The 25,423-nt window shown below is 39.9% G+C and overlaps 1 protein-coding gene and 1 long non-coding RNA gene across 2 annotated transcripts in view; one reads left to right on the top strand and one right to left on the bottom strand.

Moving 5' to 3' along the window:
* Positions 1-25,423, bottom strand: part of efnb3b (ephrin-B3b) — a 65,434-nt gene that overhangs the window by 18,274 nt on the left and 21,737 nt on the right. Inside the window, exon 2 of the mRNA XM_026936981.3 lies at positions 17,295-17,590. Within this exon, the coding sequence (XP_026792782.1) occupies positions 17,295-17,590 (296 nt within the window). The remainder of the gene's footprint in view (positions 1-17,294; positions 17,591-25,423) is intronic.
* LOC128318124 (uncharacterized) lies at positions 73-9,927 on the top strand. The gene is made up of 3 exons (XR_008301609.1): positions 73-311; positions 7,533-7,640; positions 8,014-9,927. It is a non-coding gene; the product is annotated as an uncharacterized LOC128318124 (long non-coding RNA).

The following is a 25,423-nucleotide window of genomic DNA, read 5'->3' as shown; positions in this document are numbered from 1 at the left end:
CCTGCAGAAACAGAGGAGTGCAAACAAGTACAGAGGGCAAAAAAAGGGGACAAAAATGACGAGTACTAAAAGCTGGAGAGTTCCTGAGTACTACACTCCCACAAGCCTCTTCTGATTGGAGCTTGGTGCAGCAGCAGCAGCAGCAGCACAGTATCGTGGGTTCTCTCTGGAGGAGGAAGAACGTCATCAGGACGCTTTCATGACACTGGCACTGAGATGTGGATCTCACAGGAACAACATCCAGCCAAACTGGGTCAGCTGTGGGCGCAAGCACGTGTCTGAGCGTGTGTATCTGTGCATCATCTCTCAAGGTGGTGTGTGTTTCTGTGTGCATGTGTATGTGTGCGAGTTTAATGAATGGGAAGCTTACCTTGAGTGAGGCGGTTTCAATTCAGTATGGATGAGTCACATTTCAAAAGATCAAATCTAGCATGATAGGGAAATGTATAAATCTAGCAAGGTTAGGCGAGGGAAAATACAGTCAAGACCTCAATCTTGTTTAGCGGTCAAGAAGGACACTTTCATTTATTTCTGTCTTTATTTTTCTGTGCAGGAAGAATGGAAAAAAAATCGTTTAACGTGTGTGTGTGTGTGTGTGTGTGTGTGTGTGTGTGTGGAAGTGGAAGACAGACTGTGGGTGTGTATCTGTGTAGACTTGTTTTTATCCAATTATGGGGACCAAATGTCCTTATATTGATTGATTTTGTGATGATTCTGAGCTTGTGAAAATGTCTGACTGGTATCCCTGAGGATTTTTTTGTTTTAGTGGTATGTGTAGGCATGGTATTATTTAGCCACAGTAATGCACAAGTCAGTGGTAATTATGGATGAGCGTTAGGAGTTCAAATTCATATCGTAATATTTTCATCTATACCGACGATACAATATATCACAATATGCCAAAAAAGTCATTTTAAAAATTTGCATTTTTTTGCATCATTGTAAAAAGTTAATACTACATTTTTAAACCGCATTTAAGTTTTTTTTTAAGTTTCTACATATTATTTAAGCTGTTTAATTTCATGTTTAATTTGTTTCATGCCTTGTTTTTGGCTTATCACAATATCCCTGGTATGGGAAAATCCCACTGCAACATACCAGTATTCACTTTAACGCTGGTACACCTCCCAGCCCTAATGGAAATACCCCACAAAGGTATAATTACAAACATCTGTGTGTGTCGGTTGGGTGGTGTTTCCTGTTCTGTGTATGAGCATCATCATGAGGAGTTTTGATGGAAGTGAATGGCCACACAGGTGAATGATGTCTGCGTGAGTTCGCTGATTAAATGTGTGAGTGCGAATGTGTGTAAGAAGCACTGAATGTGTGTGTGTGTGTGTGTGTGTGTGTGTGTGTGTGTGGTCTGCCTTGCTTATATCAGTCACTGGAATGGGAGCCTGCAGAAATGGGTCAATGATAGCCAGTCTCTCTCTCTCTCTCTCTCTCTCTCTCTCGTTCTGTGCTCTTTGCTCATACAGCCGTGAATGTCTTTTTTTTAACCTTGCTATTTTCTTCTCCATCAGATGAATGTACAAAGTTAAAAAGAGTCTGTTCAGGTCTATAAGAGAGACTTACACTCACACACTCACTCTAAAGCTCTGAAAATTCTGTGCTTTGAAACCATACTGATTCACATTTAACATCTATTATACATTACAGTCCAGATGTATTAAAGTGTTTGCTTGCTTAAAAAAAAAAAAAACCTTGAAATATTTGTTCTTCAAGAGATTACAGGCAATAATATATAATATTCATTAATATACAACACAATAGTGTAGATCTAACTGATTCCTTGTTTGTTTTAAACTGGAGTCTTTATGGAAAATGAGAAAATGATGTCCTACACCCTATTTTCTATAATCATCAAAGTCTATTATGGCTATTCTCTACCCCTGCGCTACACCATTTGGACACAAACCCTAAGCTGTGAATCTCATGAGGGCATTTGCTTCTGGAAAAGTACTAATTGCTTTAAGTCTGTAATGTAGATCTCTCTCATTCTCACGCTCTCTCTCTCTCTCTCTCTCTCTCTCTCTCCCTCCCTCACACACACACACACACACCTGTTGCAGACTGACTCATGGTAGTGTAGCCTCATACTGAGGGAACTGTTTGTCTGTGTGTATTTGGGGGGCAGAAGGAGGAAGGAATTAATTTAGGTAGATATAAGGCTCTTTGCTGTGTGGCCACTCAGTCCTCCCCAGGGTATTTTTTTGGGCATGTTGAAACAAACGTGTGTGTGTGTGTGTGTGTGTCTATTGCTGGTTATCCAACAGGAGGCTACTAGCCACAGCTCCAGGGGGTTTAGATTTGATGGGCCAGAATAATAATCCCCTCTAGGCATTTAATTTTTTCTGCTGTTATTTATTTTGTTTATCATTTAACTGATCTCTCTCTCCTCTTTATAATGTATGTGTTTCTGTTACTGAATGTTGTTTTTGGTCTGAGCATTGACTGTGTATTGTTTGGATGTGTGAATTGATGGCTTGAATGGATGGAGCTGATGGATTTTTCTTTTTAATGACTGTAAATGGTGTTTAAATCAGCACACACCCATCTCAAACAATGTCAAGCTGCTAAATAATCTCTAATCGACTTGTTTATGCAGTTTCTGACGCTGTATGACACGCTTATTTACAATATGGACAAAAAAGATATCACAGTAGAAGCAAATCTTGAAGTTGAAATCACTATCATATGTTTATTGAGTGAAATAACACCTTTCAATGTGATTAGTACCCAAAGCATGTTTGAGGCCACAGGTTTCTTCAGTGTGGCTCTGAAGCTATAACTGTATCAAGTCTTTGCCCGACACCACACACTCCAAACACACAAACACACTCCCTACATTAGCCTAGCTACATGTGACGCAAGCATAATGCCGCTTTGATGCGTGACCAAACATTTGCGGGGCCTTGGGGCAACTTGTACTTCCAGAGACATCCGAGGAGGTGGAGTAGGAAGGAGAAACTGTGCAGGTGAAGGACAAGAATTCTGAGAAAACAAATAGGGTGGTGAGGGATAGAGGGATGAGAGGCGAAAAAAACAGGGAAGTGGGTCAATGGTCTGATGGGAGGAAAGTGGCCTGTGTGAAACAGAGAGAGAAAGAGGGAGGAGGAAAGATTCTATATTAAGAAAGAGGGAAAATGAGACAGAGAAAAGTTAGGGCGATCTCAAAGGCGCTCTTACAAGTTATTCATTTCTAGGTCATTTTGGAGCCAAATGTCAAACAAGAAGAAAATTTGAACACACACGCAGACAGAGACACACACACACGCACACACACACGCAGACACACTTGCTCAGACAGCCAAAATGGTTGCAGAATGCTCACTAGTGCGCAGTCCGTTCTAAAGACTGTAATTACATTTTACTGTCACTTTTAATTAAAGGTTATAATGAAGGCAAGCACAGCTCTGCCAGACAAGAAAACCAGCAAGTACACTGACACTGACAGGGCGTGGGCGCGCGTGTGTGTGTGTGTGTGTGTGTGTTTGGGCACAGATGGCGTATATTCCTGCACGCCAACGGTTGTGCATGTCATTAGTGCTAGAATGTGTGTCTACAAAGTTATTCTGTTTCCATCTGTTTTTATTTGATGGTTTGTGTTTTCACCAAGCCTGAGTGAGCATGCAAATGTGTGCGGGTCAGTGTGTGTGCACACGTGTGTGCGTTTCTGTATTTTTGCAAGCCAAGGGCCAAGGTCTGTCTCTTTAAGGACTAACTTCTTCAAAACAAGTACAAATATAAGCACAAATAAATGCACACACAATCACAGAGAAGGTCTGGATAAGAATAGGTACACAAATTTCTCAACCCTATGGTTTAGCACAGCAGCCTAAAACACACACACACACACACACACACACAGCAGCATCTGGAGTTCTTTAAATCAGTACAGACAGTCTTAAGCCATACTGATCTGAAAGCCAGACTTCACCAGCACCACATATTGTAGTTCTGTGAAGAGAGAGAGAGAGAGAGAGAGAGAGAGAGAGAGAGAGAGAACGATCACAGCCAAATTACTGTGTTCATTAAAAGAACAGACGCTAACACTTCACACACACACACACACACAGCCCAGTAAACTGTTCAATATGCGGAGGTCATAGCACCGAGCCTGAAACAGCACAGAAGAGATCCAGAAAGCAATCAGAGCCTCCAAAATTCAACACTATTAAACACCTTCCTGCAAACTACACACTCACCACAGTAATGAAGACATTCATCTTCCAGGTAGGAATATGAATTATACCTTCATTAAGACTGCCCAAATATGTCGACTGAAACAATTAAGAAACTAAAAAAAACTCAGGAATGATAAGTGGTTTGACACGAGTGTTTGAAAATAGGACAGAAATAAGAAATAAAGTGAAGATTTCAAAATGAAGAATAAAAAAATATACACAAGCACAACTAGGTAGAAATGAAGAGCCCGTAAATAAAAATAGCTCCTGGGAGCACCAAAACATTTAAATAAAACAGAGTTATAGACGAAACAAAATGGTGGTGTAGGGAGTATTCAGAATCACTTCATTTTCACATAAGCAGTATCAGTTTCAATATGGAATCTGTACAAAGTAAAATACCTAAGAAAATGAATTCGATTTTTACAACAGAGGACCTCAAGCATTCCCTGCTCTCATCCATTAAGTTTTAGCATATTGATCTCACACTATATTAACATCGTGATACACTTTTCTGAGTGCCGTGGGGATTCTCAGGTGTCAGGACTTTTATAACTCCACTGCAACGAGAAACTCATTGAGCACCAATCATTTCTGCCTTATTAATTTTCCTTATTAAGTACTTTTTTATTTAATTTATATATTTTTTTAACTTCTACTCTCTTTTCTTTCAGGTTCCACAATTTTGCTGACACTATGCTAGCAAATCTCCAGTAAAATGATGAGGATAAATATTAGATATCATGATAAAGTCTTTAAGTATCACAATATATATTATTTTCACCACTTCTTCTCCCAATAGTGAGCAAAAACCTAGAAAATAATAATGCAGTCTCAAAATGTACACAGGTACATCCAAATAAATGAGTCCTTCGCAAACGACTCAACATGATTCTCAATGTAGTCCCTGACATCTGGGCTCATGGTCTCATAACTCCCTCGTTCAGAAATGGAGATGGATTTGATCCGAATAATTACTGGGCCATCTGTGTGAACAGTAATCTGGGGAAAGCTTTTTGTACTATTATTCATTCAAGACTTAAACACTCTCATCAAGCCAATTGGATTTGTGCCAAATCACAGAATATCCGGTCATAGTGACGCTTTGCACAGCTTCTGACCAACCCGAAAGAGAACAAACATAAATATTTGCATGCAGAGTCTTAAGAAAGCACAAGCATGTAGCATAAGCATTCAACTGTATTTGGAACAAAGGTCTAGTTTACAAAGCTTATAGAATACGTGTAGAGGATAAATCTCTAGACTAATAACATTAGTTTAGTTACATTCTAAAGTGAACAGTATTTAACCTTTACATGACTGAACAGGCCGCCATTTTAGAGTGTCCTGCAGCACCTGGTCTCATTCCACACAACTCTGAGATCAAATTGCTCCTCTAAGAGAACGACCTGATTCTGCTGCCCCCCACTGAACACGGCCTAGAGCACAGTCTGGATCTACTGGAGCACGACTGACAGACCTGGAGCCTGACAGGAAACATGAAAAAGACTAAAACAGTCATTTTCCAAAAGAGATCCAGACCTCAGGGCAACACTGAGCACCGGCTGAACAGAGACATCCATGGACATCTATTACTGGGCCAGACTAAGCTGACTTTAATCGACCCATTTAAAGACATTAGGGTTACATGATATTGTTTATTTATTTAACAGGGACGATATAGTCAAACATTGTTACAGACAATATGTATATATGTAATGTACTTAGCGCAGCCCCTGTCACTGGTTAGGCTTTTATGACAGGAATTTATAAGCATCATACCAGCCACTTTAATAGGAACACCAGCCACTCACTGGCCACTTTAACAGGAACCTGTATATCTGCTCATTCATGCAATTATCCAATCAGCCAATCACATGGAAGCAGTGCAATGCATAAAATCATGCAGATACAGGTCAAGAGCTTCAGTTAATTTTCACATCAGACTTCAGAATAGGGAAAAATGTGATCTCAGTGACTCTGACCATGGCATCGGTGTTGGGTCTGATGGGCTTGTTTCAGTATTTCAGAAACTGCTGATCTCCTGGGATTTTCATATACAACAATCTCTAGAGTTTACACAGAATGGTGCGGAAAACAACCTGTGCCCATTGTAGCCTCAGACTCCTGTTCTTGGCCAGACTGGCCATTCTTCTCTGACCTCTCTCTTCAACGAAGTGTTTCTGCCCACAGAACTGCCACTCGCTGAATGTTTTTGGTTTACACATATACACATACTTACATACTGTATAAGTATGATGGAATTTTGTGTCAAACATTCTGTTGGATGTCTGTGGTCAGTAGGTGCTTACACACTGTGGTTTCAATAAGCTTTGCGATAAATTGAATACTAAAAAAAAAATCAGTATTATGTTCTACTATGATATCAGTAGAACATAGTCCATATTGCAATAATTATTAACAAATCTTGGCCTTATTCAGTCTTGGCCTAAATGTCAGTCTTTAACTTTACTATAATCCTCTTTTCGATGCCTTGTTAAAAACACAATTTATAAATACACAATTCTCAATCTCTTTGTGCTCATTGATTTTAGAAACACACAACACAGTTGTGTTGCAATTAAACAACAAACTCATTCTCACAGAATATGACTGATATTACTGAGGTGTAAGATCCATGTTCCTCTAGTGAGTAGTTATTATGTTACCCAATGGGACAAACATCCAGCGGACATTATGCAAGTCTGTAAAAGCAAGTGCTGACACGGCCTCCACAGCTTCACCAAGACTTCTACAGTTACACGTATTTGCATTTTTTTTCTTTTGTCTTCTCATTTCCCTTCCTTTATTTTGAACTGTTCCTCTCCAGTCCAAACCAAAATCCGAGTGTAATCAAAGCCAACACTTCATGAATTTCTTAATACATCACTTCTTGTTATTTTTGACGACACTTTGGCAAAGCTGCAACTAAATATGGCCGTGCCAATAAAGCTCATCACATTGAAGTGAAATGGAGAGAGAGAGCAACTTGGAGAAGCAGCCAATCGAAATAATACATCCTGACATCTGTCCCTGCCCAGTGCTCCAGGGAGGGATGGAAAGAGAGGGAACGAGAGAGAAAAAGAATGAGGCAAAGGAAAAAGCGTGAGGACAAAGAGCTGATGGATTGTGCAAGGAGAACAAGTGATGCCAGTGAAATGACACTGTGTGTGTGTGTCTCTGTGATGCAGGTGGACGGGCGTGTGGTTGTTTCTTCGTGTGCGTGTACATGTTGCTTCATGGGATTATGGGCTGATTGTTCTGTTTGTGTATGTGTGTGTGCGTGTGTGTGTGTGGTGTGATTTGCTGAATGTGACATACTTTCTGTTGTCTGTCTTTCCTCAGTGGATTTGCAGATTGAAGCTGGGCTTGGAAGCCTGCACATTTGGAAGGATGCTCTTTTGGCAGTGTGTGTGAGGGAGTGGATAAGAGAGGGAATGAGCTTCTGTGTGTGTGAGTGTGAAGGAGGAAGAGAGCTGATTAGATGGATTGTTTAGGATTTCTGTATTTGGAGTAACAGCGCAACATGCAATGTTTAAATCTTCACAAAATCTTAAACCTCTAATTTGTTACTATCAAACACAGCATTATCTAAGAGGTATAAATATGGGAAATATTATCAGATTTAAATCATTGCACCATTCTCAACACTTACATATTTTGATGTTGATTCAAAGCACAAAATAGTTATGAGGCCATTGTTACGGGTGTAAAGGCTGATTTTTATTGCCATAATTAAAGTGTATATTTATTATTATTATTATTATTATTATTATTATTATTATTTATCAATACTATAAAATGAAATTCCTTTTGCACTCTACAGTTACAGAGGCATGGCCTTGGTACCTGTCAGTCCCAGTGAAGGAGGTGTGGCCTCTGTACCTGTCAGTCCCAGTGAAAGAGGCGTGGCTTTTGTGCCCATCAGTCCCCCCTACACAAATGCATATCCAACCTGCCTTTCTCATATCAAAGTGTAAACTGCAGCTCATATTTGTAAAAATGATATTGTGTTATTGTTAAAAGGCAAATATTTAGAAGTATAAAAAGGCATCTCCTTCCCTAATCCAACATTTAACCACAAAAAAAAAAAAAATTGTATTTTTGTATAATACTTGTACACAAGTCTCCTCATGAGTTGGAATTAACTCATTAGAATGTTGCCATGATAATATTTGTAATTTAATGTGTAGGAAGAACGATATATGCTTTTTTAAAATTTCATACATTTCAGTTCCTCAGTCCTTTTTTCATCATGATATACTGAATAAATTTTTAATTATTTACACAACTCAATTCAAATGAAGAGTTATGAACGTTAAAATTAGGACTGGGGTGTGGTTAGCATTCAAATGTTTTCTTACGATTTTATTAATGAAATATAATCATAAAACACAGAGCTCTTATCTAATTAAATGTGGATTCATTTTTCATGAGATCAGGGTCGATATATCTAAACCATGTGCTAAACTAGCTTACACAGGTAAAGTGTGCACGATAGGCAGGCAGAACATGCAAATGTTTTAACAGGATATTGGGGCCAGGGATTATTTTTGGTTCTCTCTCTCACTCTCTCCTTCTGTCAAATACCCAAACTTGCAGAACTACACCTGCTATCTCAAAACTACTGGCACAATCTCCACCACCAGTGCACCAGCAACTCAGGTGGAGTGTGAGGTCTGGTTTGAAAATGTAGTTTCCTGTAAATGTATTCCTTATCGCACCTCTGCCTGTTTCAGACACTTCAAGTTTGAGAGCAGGCTATTAGCTTGTTAGTGAATACACACACGCGCGCGCACACACACACACACACACACACACACACACACACACACACACACACACACACACACACACACACACACGGTCCCATTATCTCAGGTTGTTTTGAGTTTGGAGTGTGGGGCACGAGGATTAAGTCGGATCCATAACTCTGAATAGAGGCAGGTTGTGTGTGTCTCTCTCTCGCTCCCCTACAGAATTAATTACCTTAATTAAACTGCATAATTGCATGTATTAAAACAGTGGTTTGAGAAGGTGACAGAGATTTGAGGAGGACCAGCCCAGGCCAGGCAGACAGAGTGGTGTGACAGGCACTTCAGTGTTAATAAACATGTTATAAATCAGCACATTGTTCTGGATGATGTGTAATTAAAAACCTGCTTAAATGGCATTTTAAGCAGGAACACTGGGTAATGTACGCTACGATCCCAGCTTCCTAATCTGTGCAAGTTGATCTAAATCCTCGCAGGCTGTAGTCCTGTTACGTGTTATTCTAGAACCCTAAGCCCTGAAGCGGAACCCAAATCGACCTATCACAGCGGCAAAAGCTGGTCCACTTACATTACAAGGCTGATAATATCATCAAGGCGATCAGTTACCCACAAACACCACTTCCCAAAACTCCAACATGGTTTTTGCATTCTCAACAACGATTAAAATCTTGGAATCGTATGACAGCATGCAACAAATTATTCGTTTGGCATTGTGCATGCTATCAAACAATAAAAAAGGCAAGAAGAAAAGAAAGAAAGCGTGGGACAGAGAAGGACTGGGTTGGGGGGGGGTGGAATAAAAACTGAGGCTCAGACAAATATCTTCTTGTATTGTATTGGATGTCCCAAAAAATTTGATTTATAAAAGAAAGAAGGCACAGATGTGCTAGAGCAGAGAACTCACACTCAGATCACCAGGGAAGACAAAATCAAATTGAAGCGCCAATTTAATGAAATTCAAAAGTGTGTGTGTTGTGTGTGAGCTAAACCATGCACTTTTGTCCTCGTCTCTCTGGCATGCACACACAGAACAGCTCGTCAGCACAATCCTCCCTGAACACTCTAATCTCTGTGCATGCACAGCAAACATCCTCGCTGTTTAAAGTCCTGTTTATCCAAAATGTCTCTCTGTGCATTTGTGTGTGTGTGTGTGTGTGTGTGTGTGTGTGTGTGTGTATAATAGATATATGAGCTAAGAGAGATTTATAGCACGGACAAGTCCGACTGCTGCGTTAAGGCCTGTATTTCAATCGTGCGTCTGTCTCAGAGTGTAAATTACAGCATGTGTAATTCGCCAGAGCGCTTGTTTCATTGTGCAATGTTGTGTAGTGGCAGCTGTGTGTGCGCGTGTTGTAAATGCATGCTGTGTTCATTATGGCCATTAATGGGTCATGTTTGCGTGATCCCGCACGCTAAATCACGGTCATGTTTGCATGTCTGTGCATTCGGGCCGCCGAGTTGGTGTCAAGGGTCAATGGCATGGTGCAGGCTGGATAAACCGGCCCCCTGTTCCCGGGAAACACATCCCTCCACAAGTAGTTCCTTGGAAGAATGTGGAACAATGTACGCTTTGTCCACTTTCCCCACAGAGAGAGAGACAGAGAGAGAGACAGAGAGAGAGAGAGAGAGAGAGAGAGGGGCTGTCGAGGGGGGCTGATGAGTTTGTGTCAGTGTTTATTTTCTAACGGTAGCTGTTAAATTAATCACAGTGTTCGTGTTAGAATGAACTTGATCATTAGGGAGAAACACACTTGCAAAAGCATCAAACAGTGTGTCATAAAACACATATGGCACTAATACACACAAGGCCCCATTTGCTCCTACAGAGAGACGATGGTTTTGAATGTTGACCTAAATCGGAGAGGCGACTTGTCACATTCCCTTATTCACACTCAGCACACTTTTTTTCCTCTTCCCTTCTTTCTATGTACTGTTACTGGTCCCTTGCTTCCCTCCCTCTCTCCATCATTTGTGAGACGTTTCTCATCCCGAAAAGCCCAGAGTCTCTCTCACTTTTCCTTTCTGTCCCGACCTACATTTATCTGCGCCCTCATCAGTATGAATGTCCTTGTGTTAAAAGTGTGTTTGTGCGTGTTTATGTAACCCTCATTGGCTCTTCCTGTTTGCTGTCACAGTTATTCTGTTCTCTGTCTCTGAGAACACATCAGTACCCGGCTGTGTCGATTGGCAGACGCAGCCACTCCAAATTCCTCTCGTCCAATGAGAGCAGAGCAAGCCAGATGTGCGACCCAGCCGAACAGAATGGCAGCATGTTAACCATATTAAACAGGGTCATTAAACGTGTTAATGCACTCTTCTACCAGCATTGCTTCCTTTCACTCATCCCACCCCTCTGTTAATGTCTCTTTCCTCTCTCCTGCTCTCACTTTCCCTCTAGGTGTGTGTGTGTGTGTGTGTGTGTGTGTGGATTTAGTGTCAGGCAGAAGTGGGGAATCAAATCAGAGGGTTTTAAAATGCTCAAATATTTATCAGATATAGATCTCCTTCAATCCCTTGCTCCCTTGGCTCTTTCCCTCCCTCCTTCTCTACTCAATTTCCTCTCTCGCCCTCATAACTCGCATGAGAGGCGAAAACATACATGGTAAATAAAGCAATTAACGCCCTCATCACACCTCCAACAAACAGAGAGCTGTGTAGACATATGGAGGCAATACTAGAGTACACGTACATGCATACACACACACACACTTACATACACACTTACAGGTAAGCACACAGAGGGAGGCACGGTCATCACACAGAGCTTTAACAAAGCATCATGGCAGCAGAAGCCCTAGACAAACACAGTGCAGATGTGCCCACTGGTTTGTGTGTGGGAGCTGTGTTAATCTCCGAGGCCTGTGTTCGGCTCTGTGTGTGTCAGTGTGTGTAAGAGTGTGTGAGCTATTCTCTGCTCCCTGACTCCAGATGTACCACTCACTGCTCTCTCTTACCCTCACATTGCCTCTTTGCCTCTCCCTCTCTCCTTTCTGTGCCTATTCAGTCATCCATCACTTTCTTCTCCTCCTTCAGCTCTCGTTCATTTTTCATCCCCGCCTCTGTCTCTCTGCTCCTGAGTGACAGGTTGCCATCTGTCTCTGCCTGCTGTCACGGCAACATGCGGCAACAGCAAACCCACTGCAGATCCATTCCTGTCAGAGACCCGCACTCTGACTGACAACCTAATGCGTGTGTGTGTGTGTGTGTGTGTGTGTGTATGTATGTGTGTGTGTGTGTGTGTGGAACTGATACAGGGAGACAAGTTCAGAGTTGTGCCACAGTTACACTAACGTTTATGAAACATCGATCACTTCTTGTCTCGGCCCTCTCTCTTTCTCTCTCTCTCTCTCTCTCTCTCTCTCTCTCTCCCTCTATGTCCCCACATGTCCCCGGCCTTTCTTTATTGCTCTTAACATTTTGCTCTCTCACTGTCTCCCAAATGGTGCATTTATAATCTTTCCATGAGGTATGTAAGACTGTAGGTTGTCCAGTTCTCATTTTGGCGTTCAAAAAGATGTTCACAAGTACTGCAATGAAGTTCTTAATGTACTCTCTGGTGAAGCCTTGCATCAGTGTGGACTCAGCAGTCATCTCCAACCCAAAACCCCATGTGATAATTAGCCAGTACTAATCAAAGTCCTAAAGTGTCTTTCTTTCTTTCTTTTGTAACTTGTCATAGGGCAGCATTATATTTACAGCATTTGGCAGACACTTTATGGTCTCCATCAAAAACATGTCCTTATGCGAGTACAAATGAGTCAGGGTCTGCTTTCAAGCTAAACCCTGTTAGAGAGGAGTTAGTACAACAAATTGGTACAGCAACAAAAAGAGCAACAAAAACAAGTTCAGTGGAGAGGTGGGTCTGCAATAGGTCACATCACAATTTGTGTGAAAAACAAAGCATTTTAAGGCATTAGGGTTACAATTTGTGTGAAACAAAACCGTTAAACTAGATAATCGTGTACAATTTGCCTAATTTTATCTAAAAGATATCATTTCATATGGAACTAGTACAGAGTATACAGGTAGCTGATTTTACTTCAGTACATACTTCATATCTGCATGTGTGAACATATATTCACTTGTTCATTCATTCATTCATTCATTCATTCATTCGTCTTCAGTAAGTTCTTTACCCCGTCAGGGTCTCGGTGAATCTAAAGGCTATCCCAGGAACACTGACAATTGTAATTCCCATTTTGGTAAATGGGACACGGATATCCTAAACCCTTATGTCACACCCTTATGTCCTTTAAGTACTGGTGTACTATAAGTTCAATCCTCAACATCAGCAAAGTACAGCAACATTTGGGACAATGTCTGCCTCTTTCTCTCTTCTCTTTTTCTCTTCCCAGTTCCTCAGTTATGAAGCAGCAAATTGGATATTAAACACCAAAATGGTTTAACTATGTAGTTGTGTATAATTTTAAAAAAATCAATGATGTGGGTATTGACACTTTAGGAATAGTGTATTGGTACTTTCTTGTGAGAGCAAAAATGTCTTTTGGTGGCACAATAAAAAAAAAAGTTCCTTTTTTTCTGGTTGTTAAATACTTTACATGTATTTAAAAAGCTATGCTTTTTTATTACCCAATAATTTAGATTTCAATAGATTTCCAGTAGATTTCAGGGTTAGCATTAGTATATTAAATGCATTACTCTCACATGTTACCAACCTAAGGAGATGAAAACAACTCTATTTCTCTCTCTCTCTCTCTCTCTCTCTCTCTCTCTCTCAATTACATAGCATGTGTTCCAGCTCATTTGAAGCCCACTGACTGAATTAACACATGCATAAGAGGATCTAATGTGACCAACTTCCCTTAAAGGCAACGATCTGCTACATACACATACTTACAGATTTCATGTGAGCACACACATGCAAAGTCATAACAAACAAGCAATTAAGCATGTACTCTAATCTATAATAGAACTCGCTATGGTCTCACACACACTCAGTACTGAACTGAATTAAATGTTCAGTGACCCTCAAAATTGTCCTACTATATGATCCGAATCAAACCTCATCTCCATCATGCTAATCTCTATCTGTCTGTTTGTCTTCCCATTTATCGCAATTTGTCTCGGTACTAATCACAATGAGGAGACATCAGTGCAATGCAGAGGACATACAGCGACCTGGCTGGCTGATCTGTACTCCACATAGAGAAGAGAAAGCTGTTCAGGCGCCTTTTGATTTTTTTTGGAGAAGTTGCTGATGAACAAATGTCCATGTAATCATTAGTATACATTTGATATATATTTCACATTTAATCATTTAGCAGATGCTTTTTATCCAAAAGTTCTCAAGGGACAAGCAGCAACTGTCTGGCTTAGCTGGGATTCAAACTCACAACCTTTAGGTCCCCATCACAGAACTTTAAAATCCACAAAATATAGTTTTCTGTTTGTCACAAGTCTGTAGATGCATAGACAGACAAATAGTTTGGCCAAAAGATTTACACAACATTCTGAATATAGTCAGTGAGCCAAGACATGTTTAGTGTTTTTTCTTTACTTTTCCACTGATGGCTAACGTAGCTTACACATAATGGAAACATATAACTGTCAAGTCATTCAGTATCTCAGTCTTGCTCATGTGATTTCTGACAAAGAACTATATAGGCAGTAAAATGGCAAAAGAATACTGCATTACTTTCTTTTTCAGCACATTTTGTGTCATTCAGGGTAAAGTGTCATTCAGGGGAAAGTGTGCAGCAGGACTGGGATCCTGTGGAATGCAACAAAAATTTGCAAGAGTGGGCACTCAGATACAAAGCTTGCATTAACATGGGGGCGTATTAGATGTGGCAGGTTAGTCCCATGGTGTTTTTAATGCATTTATTCATCGGTAAATACTTTATCCTGATCAGGATTGTGGTTTAAATTACTCATTTGTTTACATTTTGGGAAAGAGAACCAATTAAGTTTATTAGAAAACATCGAGGGCAGGTAAAAACAAAAATAATGACTAGGGGAGTGGGAGGGATTGGTCAGAATTTGTTCGGGAGTAGGCGGGAATGGAATTTAGGAAAGCAGTCCCACATAACTCAGAGCAAGCATCGGGTTGGAAGTGGATATTGAAATGCAGAATGCAGAATTGTACTTTAGAAGTAATTTTAAAGATAATACATTAAAGCATTGTATTTCTGTGTTATGATTTGCCGAGCAGCTTGCCTGATGATAAACTGGCAGCTAGAGGCTTCCCTTAATTGTTAACAACATTAGTATCGTAGCTCCAGTGTAAAACTAAATAATCAAATTTCGGACACCAAACATGTCTTGGCTGATTTATTACATTTTGGGTTACTGAGACATTGTATACATTTCATTTTGGTTTAACTATTCCTTTAATTTGAGACTGTTTATACAGCTGCAGATTGGGGATAAACACTAACTTTCTCTCTCTCACTGGTCCATCTGTGTATCTTTCCTTCTCTTTCCATTTTTAACACTCTGTCTCATTCTCTCCCTCTATCAGCAACTCTGTCTTTTACTCCTTCCTTCTCTTCCCATTCCTATCTCTACCTGAATTGTGCCATGTCTTTGTCATTCTCTCTCCTTCAGCTGCTCTCATTTTGTGTTGACCCACCTCTCCGCCTGTCCATCTTTCTACCTCTAAGTGTGTGTGTGTGTTTGTGTGTGTCTGACCTTGCAGTTGAGACCTCATCGATCCACTCAGCCTGTCAATTGATTTGCTGGGTCTGTTGGAGCAATGATAAAGGCCCTGGCAGGGAGTGAGTGAGTGAGTGTGTGTGTGTGTGTGTGTGTGTGTGTGTGTGTGTGTGTGTGTTAGTGGCAGTGACACCTCTCTGCCTGTATAGATGGAATAAATGTGGCATGTACACACACATCCACATCCACACAAACACACACACACAGCAGCAGTCATGGCAGGTTAAAACACCTTTGCCTGATTGTTATCATGGAGCCGTAGAGTCTCTCACATACACTCACTGAGACAAACCTAACATATTCACCCCATGGTACAGAAAAGCACCTGCATATCTGTAGTATTTAATAGACAACATTGTAACTTTTTTGGTAGAAAATACAAAATAATGCAAATGAGCTGCAAAATACTGCAAGCAAAAATGTCTCAAAATAAAATGCAGTATTTTATATGCTAAGAACAAAAAAATACTTCGCTAAGGGGGAAATGAGATCAGTAGAGCTACCTGATGTAGCTAACTATTAGCATCCAGGTGGATGCTAGCTAATTCTAACACTAGGTGTCCTTTTACTTCACTAAAATGTAAAGCATTTCTGAAGTATTACTGTTTCACAAATGTTAACTTTTACTGTTTTCTCTTGTGTGTTAGCAAGAGCTCTTAGCATTACATGCTAGCTAGCATTCAGCTCACTAACAAAAGTATGAAGAGTAGCTTAACAAAGTACATTGTCAAGATTGTGAAAGCCAGTAATAGTTTTGGTTTTTGAAACATACTGGATAGAGCCACAAATTGCTATATCTCCATTTCCTTAGGGGTATAATAGCATTTCTAGCCATAGAGCAGCTCTGCTGTGAGCGCCTGCTCTAAAATCCACCACAATCACTTCGGTTTACAAGATGTCACCATTCAAAGTATTTCCACAAAAGTGTTTTGTATTTGTAATACATGTATTAGAAAAGAAATGCTGGCCAACTCTGATAGTATTGAGAGTCTTTACAGAAACTAATGCACTAAAGCATTACAGTATGAACAAGTCACAACAAATAGGAGTGGAAAGCAGGAGGCAGCGCTCCCATTCATCCCCCTTCCTATGTAATCCCTCTTTCCATATCCTTTCTTTCTGTCCAACCTGTTCCCCCTCCCAACTTCTCTCACTTCCCCTCTCTCACTAGCACACCTTCTGTCTTCCTTTTCTGTCTGTCTCTCTCTTTCTGCTTTCCTTATGTGTGAATAGATACTAAAATAACATCCGTAGTATTTTTTTTAATAGACTCTTTTGCTTTAAAAAATGTGGGAGAAAGTGCAAATGAAGGTAACGCACTTTCCACAGACATCTTTTTTTTTTTTTTTTTTTTCAGTCCGGAGGTGAGACGCTGGTGTGTTTGTGCTGGCTTGTTTTCTTTACCTGCCACCATGTGCTGTTTCAGACACAACCCCCCAGAAACATGACCTTTAACAAGATGGTTCCATCTGATAGCATTCACAATGTGCTAAATCTAGGTCAAGAATCACAGAAAAAATGAAAACAAACCTAAAATCAAAATGAAAAATACTGCTATGTTATTCTCCAATACTTGGAGATGGCAAAAACATTAGCAGACAAAGCAACTCATAACAAACGCACACACGCGCACACACACGCGCACACACACACTCACCGATGATGTAGTAATCGTGCATGGTTTTGAACTCATGTCCCCAGAGGTTGGGCGAGTACTCCTGGAACTTGATGGTGAAGCGCATGTCACTGTTGGGCTTGTCGCAGGTGAGTAGCAGGTTTGGAGATCCTGTCACCTCACATCTGTCTGCCTGCTCACGGGAGGACACCAGGTATAGCTTATAGTACTCATACTCGGCTGGAGCGCGGGGTCCTGGGGGGTCCGAAGCAGGACATATGAGGTCCAGACGGTCCCCTATCTGGGGGTACAGGATATAACCCCTATCATCACTAAACCTGGGGGGAGAGAGAGAGAGGGAGAGGGAGAGAGGGAGAGGGAGATTAATTATTCTTCATTATCCCACGAGATTCACCATCGCATTATGTTCACCACGGTTATCATTTATCAGCTTCATACAATAATACATTTTTCTCTAAATGAAATAATTACATGATTATTTAAATTTAAATGTAATTTTTAAATTTTTATAAAGTCTTGTGATAGATAATTGTTTAAATCCATTTCTTTTAAGCCCAGTTCTCTTTGAATGGAACATCACAGAAACAACCTAAGACTACATTTCAAAGATTACTGAGCTGCTTTGGATATAAAACTAATGAATTACTTCTATTAATTCTATTAATTTTTCAAAGTCAGAACAAAAGAAACCTCATAAACCTAACACCAACACGGAAAAAGAGCAGGAGGGGTAAGGTTACACAGTATCATTATTCTAACTTTCAATACCGTAAAGTCTTTTTTTCCAAATACTATGAAGATATGCTGTTAGACACGAACTGCCTATAGCCCATTGGTTGTCTATATTACTTTTAAATTCCTTATAACTCATTCCTTATTTTCAATCATTATTTTAGACTTTCAATAACATCCTGTATGTGACAATATACAAATATAAAACCATAAACATACAATGGCATAATTCATTGTGTATTTGTCTTAAAACACAATGTGATGAATGAATTCAGATGCAGTTTTTGTGTGTTATATATATATATATATATATATATATATATATATATATATATATATGTTGGGCTTTGTGATGCTTAATATTAGGATCAACAACAAAATGCTGCTATCTTGACAAGACTGCTGAGGGTCGTGATGCATGATAGGATACATATAGATCACTAAGCTTTAGGGACCTCCAAAATATGACTACTCACTCACCTGACACACACACACACACACACACACACACACACACACACACACCCCTCCAAATAGCCCTCACTGTGAGCAGCGGAGGGGGCCTCAGGAATTCGGTGACATTTTCTGCCTGACGCTAACACTGAGTGATCTCACACGCACAGATGTTCATGTGCTCTATTTCGTTCCTGTTTTTCTCCTTCATCATGCATTAGCTGTGTTAGTTTCTTATCTTATTTTACACTGTAAATATCACATGTAGCTATTGGAAAAGGGCAACACTCTGCTCACCTAAATAACTGTAATATAAATGCGCCCAAATATGTAAACATGTGGGATTCTTTTTCATTTTCTCTGTGCAGATCTGCGACTAACCCACTCAAAGCACTAAGCTCTAATTACTATTTCAACACTTCTCCAGGCTTTGGTAGCTGCAGGCCTGTTTACCCTGATCTGTGACCGGTTTTAAAGTTCCAGTCTGCTCTAAAGCTCAGGATGTGGCGGAAAAAAGCCCCTGATCACAGATAAGAGAGAAAGACTAATTCCTGCTCTCACTGTTAACCCTTCAAGACTGTATTTACATTTAAACAAATCGGAGCAGTCATTCCTGTTCTGAAGCCGTTTCTGCATTAGCATGTAAATGGCAGTTAAAAAGTTAATGAAATTTCAGAGAAACAACAGCAACTCGAGGCTAGGTTAAGACAGTAACATCATGTCTTTAGGGATGCATTTGATATGGGGGCGATTATATAAAAATAGAGCTGCTCAAATAATTAAATACAGCTATACAACTGATTAAAAAAACAACCCACTGCAATATCCATGAGCTTAGCTAAAGTTTGCTAATGGGTGAATGTTAGAAATCATGTGTTTATTGATTGTGGTGTATTAAAACACAAGCTCTATTTCTGGAGTGTAATTGTATTTACATTTAAAATGTTAATGATAAAATCAATTAATGTAACTAAAAAGCAGTCATGTTTTATTCAAAACATTATTTAAAAGGTATACAGACTTATACTGGACACCATGAAGGAGAAGCACATTTTGTGTTGATTTAAAATGATAAAATATTTAGGTGTAATAAAGCTATTGTATTTCTAAATCTGCTGAATAAACAATCATCATGATCATTTTAGCTGTTAACATGCACCTCTGTTAGTGAGGTTAGGATTATCATAATGCTTAGCTTTAAGAGTAGGTATGTATATTTAGAATTATAATGCAATAACGTAACTATCATAAGTGTGTGTGTTTGGTGAGACAACAGTTTCCAGTTCCTCTCATGTAGGTTAAAGGTTATCAGTGTCCTCTTACAGTTAGGAGCACACACACTCAACACCCTCTTAACACACACTACAGATAAATTGGTAAAGGGAGCCAGGTTGCTATTTTCATGTCTTGTTTTTTTCCCTGCACCCAAAGCACACATACATCACACACACAGTTCTGGAAATCAGCTCAACACAAGACATGCACAAACAGGCCCTCACCTCCATGCTCCCGCCCAGCCCCCATCCCCAACCATTCTGCAGGTGCATCAGGGATTCAGACACCGACACACCCGCACACAAACACTACTTACACACCTTAACACCTTACACACAGTGGTATTTCCTGTTGGGTAGATTTTGCTTGTTATCTATTGGAGGGAAGGCATTTCACAGTACAGTAGTGCTGGAGAGTGAGTAAGCAAACTAGTTGGGTATAGAACAAGAGAGACATAGTGAGAGAGAGACTGGTGGAGGTGAAAGAGAAGAACAAGGTGAAAAAGTGCCTGCAGCCAAGGGATTGATGAAGAGATAAAGAACGGGAAAGGACAATGGAGGTGTGAAACGGACCAGAGCAGGGGTCATCAACTGGCGGAGCCAGCAAAATATTTCAGCAGACAGAACTGGCAGATAAAAGTATGAAAGAAAAACTGGCCGTAGTTCAGTGTCTCCATTTTTTCTAAGCATGAACCAGCTTGGCTTCTGTAGCAGATCCTCTGATGTGGCCAATCAAATGCATTTGTGTAAATGATTTAGCTGAAGGCAACTCATCAGTCCAGAGGCTAGCTTCAAGGCTAGAGACATTAGGTCAGAAAGGAGAAAGTTTTTACCGATTTTTTTTTTTTTTTCATTTTATTTCCACTCTTTGGTCTGTTTAGCAGATGATATAACTGATGATATGGCTTTAACTGATGATATGGCTTGTTTAAAATGAAGATAATAATGAGATCAGAATGTTTAAAAATAAATGTATGGAGAAGTATGCGTTTATTATTCCCGCATCAGATTCAAAATAGTCTCATCTGTTCAGAGTCTGTGTCACTAGTCGAAAGTGGTTACATGAAGTGACACTACAAGAAAAAAACATAACCATTTCAAAATGATGTATCTTATAAACAGCCATAAACTAATCATTAATGGTTAAGCATTAAAAGGTAACTGTTGTCACCATTCAGTCATGTTAGCTGTTTATACAGATCTTTGTAAGCAAGGAATTTTACGTAACTGGATCTTTACAAATATTATAATATAATACTTGAATACCCAGGGTGTAGAGATAGGCTGGAAAAGGGATGACTCAGGGACTGAAAAGGAAGATTTTTGTTTGGTTGGTTGGTTTATTTTTAATGCAAAAAAAGAACTATACAAGGTTTAAATTATTTTAAATAGTAATTTTAAACAGCAGTCATCTGTTTCCATTTGATTATAGCAAATTAATTTTCTAAATAAACTAAATGGAAAGGGGAAATGACAAGGAAAATTCTGCATATAGAATTTTTATCACATACCTCTTCTAAATCAAACCAATAATAAACAGCAAGTAAAGCAGTACAGTGGCAGAATATAACAACTGGACTAAGAAGGACACAAAAACATCTTTTTGGTTTAATTTTAATAATATTACTGTTAATTTTTGTTGGGAAACTACAACACACTAAAAGAAAACATTTGGTGAAGTTATATGTGTTTGGCTGCTTCCTTACTGCAAAATCATCTTGTTGTTGTTGTGAACTGTGGAGACTAGTTGAGACATAACATTGATAAGAAATGAGCTGATATGAATCAGTCGTCTGAAGATTTTGTGTATTTTTCAAGAGGCCGAGCAAGAGAAAACTTGTATACAAGTTTCAAATTGGCTGAAAGGTAAATTTTGCAAAAAGTGGCGCAACAGTACAAAGCAATTGAAACTGCAAAAAAGTTCCATCAAAAAATTTGGTGGAAAGCAAAAGTTGTATAGTAAAGTTGTTTTTTGGATGTAAACTTGTTGAGGAATTAAAAGCGAGCCAGGAGGTAAAGAAGAGAAAGGAAGACACAGAGACAGGAAGAGAATGAGAAGAGGAGCGGTGTGGTCGAGCTGATCCGTGATGTTTACATGGTCATGCTAGACACTACCAGAGAAAACATCCATTCATGTTTTCCACTCTCTCTCTTTAACGCAACTTACGTTTTCTGTCCTTTACACAAATTTGCATTCAGACACAGTAGTGGCACTAACACAAATTTTCATTTCTCTCTCTCTCATTCACACATAGTCTACATCTACAACAACATATTTATCAATACATTTACCAATGTGTTCTTTTATATGCTCTTTTCAGCCTTATAAACAAAGAGTTTGAAAAGTTGCAGAAAGCTTTCCAATGCCAGGATAATTACAGCAATTTTAGCTCAGGAACACTTTAGCCTCCCATGATTGAACAACTGTCAAGCAATGATTTCTAATGAGTCCGCTCAAGGTTAAGCAAGCACTCTGCAAATAATTAGTGAATGTTCTGAGCAAGCTCTAAAACATATCTAATGTGTACACGCGTGTCCAATCGCACAACTTGAAACAGAGGGACACATGCACAACGTCGGCGCTGGACGTCCAGAGCAAAACCTTGAAGATATGTATCCAAAGTACATGCCGCAAGGGCTTTTGGAAGCGAGCTATAATAATAAAAACCGTGTGTGTGTGCGCAAGTGTGTGTGTGTGTGTGTGTGTGTTTCCGAAAAATGCAGTAAATCTAATAGGCCGCATAAAGCCTTTACTCAGGCCTCAAAGAAAAGATTAAAGTAAAATTATTGCTTAGCCTTCATTATGTTTACAATAATTATGCACAGGAACATGCATGTCTTCAAACCCATCGTATCATCATAAACATTCAGTTTCTCTCTCTTCACCCGGTACACCTCCCCATACCCCCTCACACACACACACACACACACACACCCGCCCCCCCTGCACCTTCTCTCTCTATCTCTCCTCCTCCCATTGCAACAATGGCTGCATTCATTCGGCCACGCTTTGAAACAAGGATTGGGGGGATGGAGGGGCCAGAGGTGACAGAGGAGTGTGTGTGTGTGTGAGAGAGAGTGTGTGTGTGCCCTGCTCTTTTATGAGGGCAGAAACATCATTTTGTCAAACTCTCCCGACGCCCTTCCATGACCCTGACAGCCCGAGAAAAGAAGCAAGTGTTAGTTTCAGCGTGGCCCCCCACCTCTGCTGACCCTCATCCTTCTCTCTTTCCTTCTCTGCTCCATCGAATGCCTCCTCTACATTCATCCCTCTCTCTCCCCCTCTCCCCCATCTCCCCTTTCTCCCATTCTTCACTCCTGCATTACAAAGATTCCACACGGGCAACTCGAGCCGGGTCCAAAAGCGAGTCCGACGCACAGGTGCGTAGAGGTGGACCTCTGGAAATATGTGTGTGTGTGTGTGTGTGTGTGTGTGTGTGTTGGGGGGGGGGGGGGGGGGGGGGGGGGACAGTGGGATAAGGAGCCATGAGTAGGTTCAAACTAATTACAGAAAAATCAGGACCTAGTATTACTGGGTTTAAAAGCTCCAGTGTCCATATTCACATATTAGGCAGTAATGCAGAGTTTCTTTATATGGAAGATTTAGGGGACTGATAGCTGCCTGCTTAAAGGGAATGTGGATACAGCCATTTAAAAAGAAGATACAGAAAGAGTGTCAGTGAACCAGAAAACTTCAAATTTAGATCTTCTGGAAGCTGAGGTTTGGAAGAGCAGACCACAACCACTACAGAGCTTCACAACCTCAACCAGAAAGTTACAGCTTCATGCCTCAACCTAATTCACCACAGAAATAAGATTAGACATCAAACATCTGTAGGTTTTACTGTCTATACCTCACATTCTTTTTTTATTTCTACATTTTCAGATTAAGAGTCTAAATTGTATCTCCTGTTTTTTAACAATAACTGGGCCAATAAGAAACCATTATTTTCCACCTACTTATGAGATGACTGGAACATTACTGTTATAACAATGTAAAAGTGGCATTATCATCATTAATAACATCATCATTAAATCTAACATGGAAGACATGCTAGGATTAACTTTGGTCATTTTGGTTTGGTTAACCAGCTTATAATAATAGCAACAAAATTACCAGTGAAAAGTCTTGATGAGAAAAGGTTTTTAAATTTAAACAATAACGACAAGAAAAATACGATTTAACAATAATAACACAGAAAGGATGTTATCGGTGTATTGAAGTCCTCTCTGAAGTCCTGCTGTGTCTATGCCGCAAAATCATGGTGTTGGTACGTGGTTTTGAGAACCAGACTCATTCATGCATTCAGTAATCTGGATCCTATCCCAGGATCACAGGGTACGAGCCATTCTTTGTGCTTTTTTTTAATCCCATGATTCAGTGTTTGCTATTCATACCATATACACATACCCAGTCAGTAGCAAACACGGCTGTTAGCTATTAATTCTTAAGCAGACAATAAAAACCACTGAAAAAAATTGCTACTGGACCAGAGGCCAATGGAAAAAGCTCAGTTCTAGTACAGCGCAGTGTTAAAAGTCCCAGTGAGCTGAACAACAATGACCTGATTTACATCACCATACAAGCCAAAAGAGAGACCTGAGAAATGGAAAAAACTTCTTTCTCTTTATCAAATGCACACAACTTCGTCCATAACGTCATACTACAGAATGAAATAAACATAATGATTATGTACAATCATGTCATGTAGCATTATAAATAATTGAGTCTGGACCTGATTTTAATTTGTAATCATAGCCATTGGGGAGTGACTTGCTGATACATCCACATATGGAACCGATGTAAATTGGATTTTGTATGCACGATGGTCCATTTCATATGTGGACGATTATCGCGATTTCAATGGACAAACTTATGAATTCTGATAATTATGACGAAGAAACTGAGTCAGACTGACTGAAAGTGTGTGTGCGTCTGTGAGAGAGAGAGAGAGAGAGAGAGAGAGAGAGAGAGAGAGAGAGAGAAAGAGAGCGACGCAGAGAGAGGCCTCTAACTAGGCATACAAGGTTGAAATAAAGTCAGAGAAAGCTGGAAGTGATGCTGGAATGTTTGCGGTGAGAAGAACGGCAGGAGTAATAGTTTCCATATGGAGAGAGAGAGATGGAGAGTGAGGGAGAATAAGAAATCAGTGTGTGAGACAGAAAGGAACAGTGAGTGAAAAAAGAAAAGAGGCTGATTGAAGACAGACTAAAGAAAGCAAACAAAAATTGAATAAATGAGATTTTTAAAGAGTGGCGCAAGTATGCATATGCAAAAGGAAGGTGGGTTGAGATAAAAGCTCACTGTGTGTGTGCCAGTGTGTGTGTGTGAGAGAGAGAGCGGCGCGGTGGGACTCTGAAGGTAAGTGTGTCCTTGCCCATGCTGCCGCACTGCCCCCCGCTCCAGATTGCTGCAGCGACGGTGTCACATCTCCTCCATATCACTCGCGCTGTAACCATGCGACACAGAACAACACCAACACCAGACGAGCTGGCCTTTTCTTCAGTGTCGGTCCATGATCCAAACCACACTGAAGAGTTTAACACCAATCCAATCTGAAATCTATCCTAATTAACTTACTTTTTGGCCACTGCAGTCAGGCTAAAATATGAAATCAGTATCAATCTTTTTTTTTTTTTTTTTTTTTTTTTTTTTTTAAACTCTCATTTCCTTTGTCTGGCAGCCATTCG

This window comes from Pangasianodon hypophthalmus, chromosome 4 (genome assembly GCF_027358585.1).
Source record: "Pangasianodon hypophthalmus isolate fPanHyp1 chromosome 4, fPanHyp1.pri, whole genome shotgun sequence".
Taxonomy (NCBI): Eukaryota; Metazoa; Chordata; class Actinopteri; order Siluriformes; family Pangasiidae; genus Pangasianodon; species Pangasianodon hypophthalmus.
Note: the sequence above shows the minus strand (reverse complement) of the source record. Positions and strands in the feature narration are given on the sequence as shown.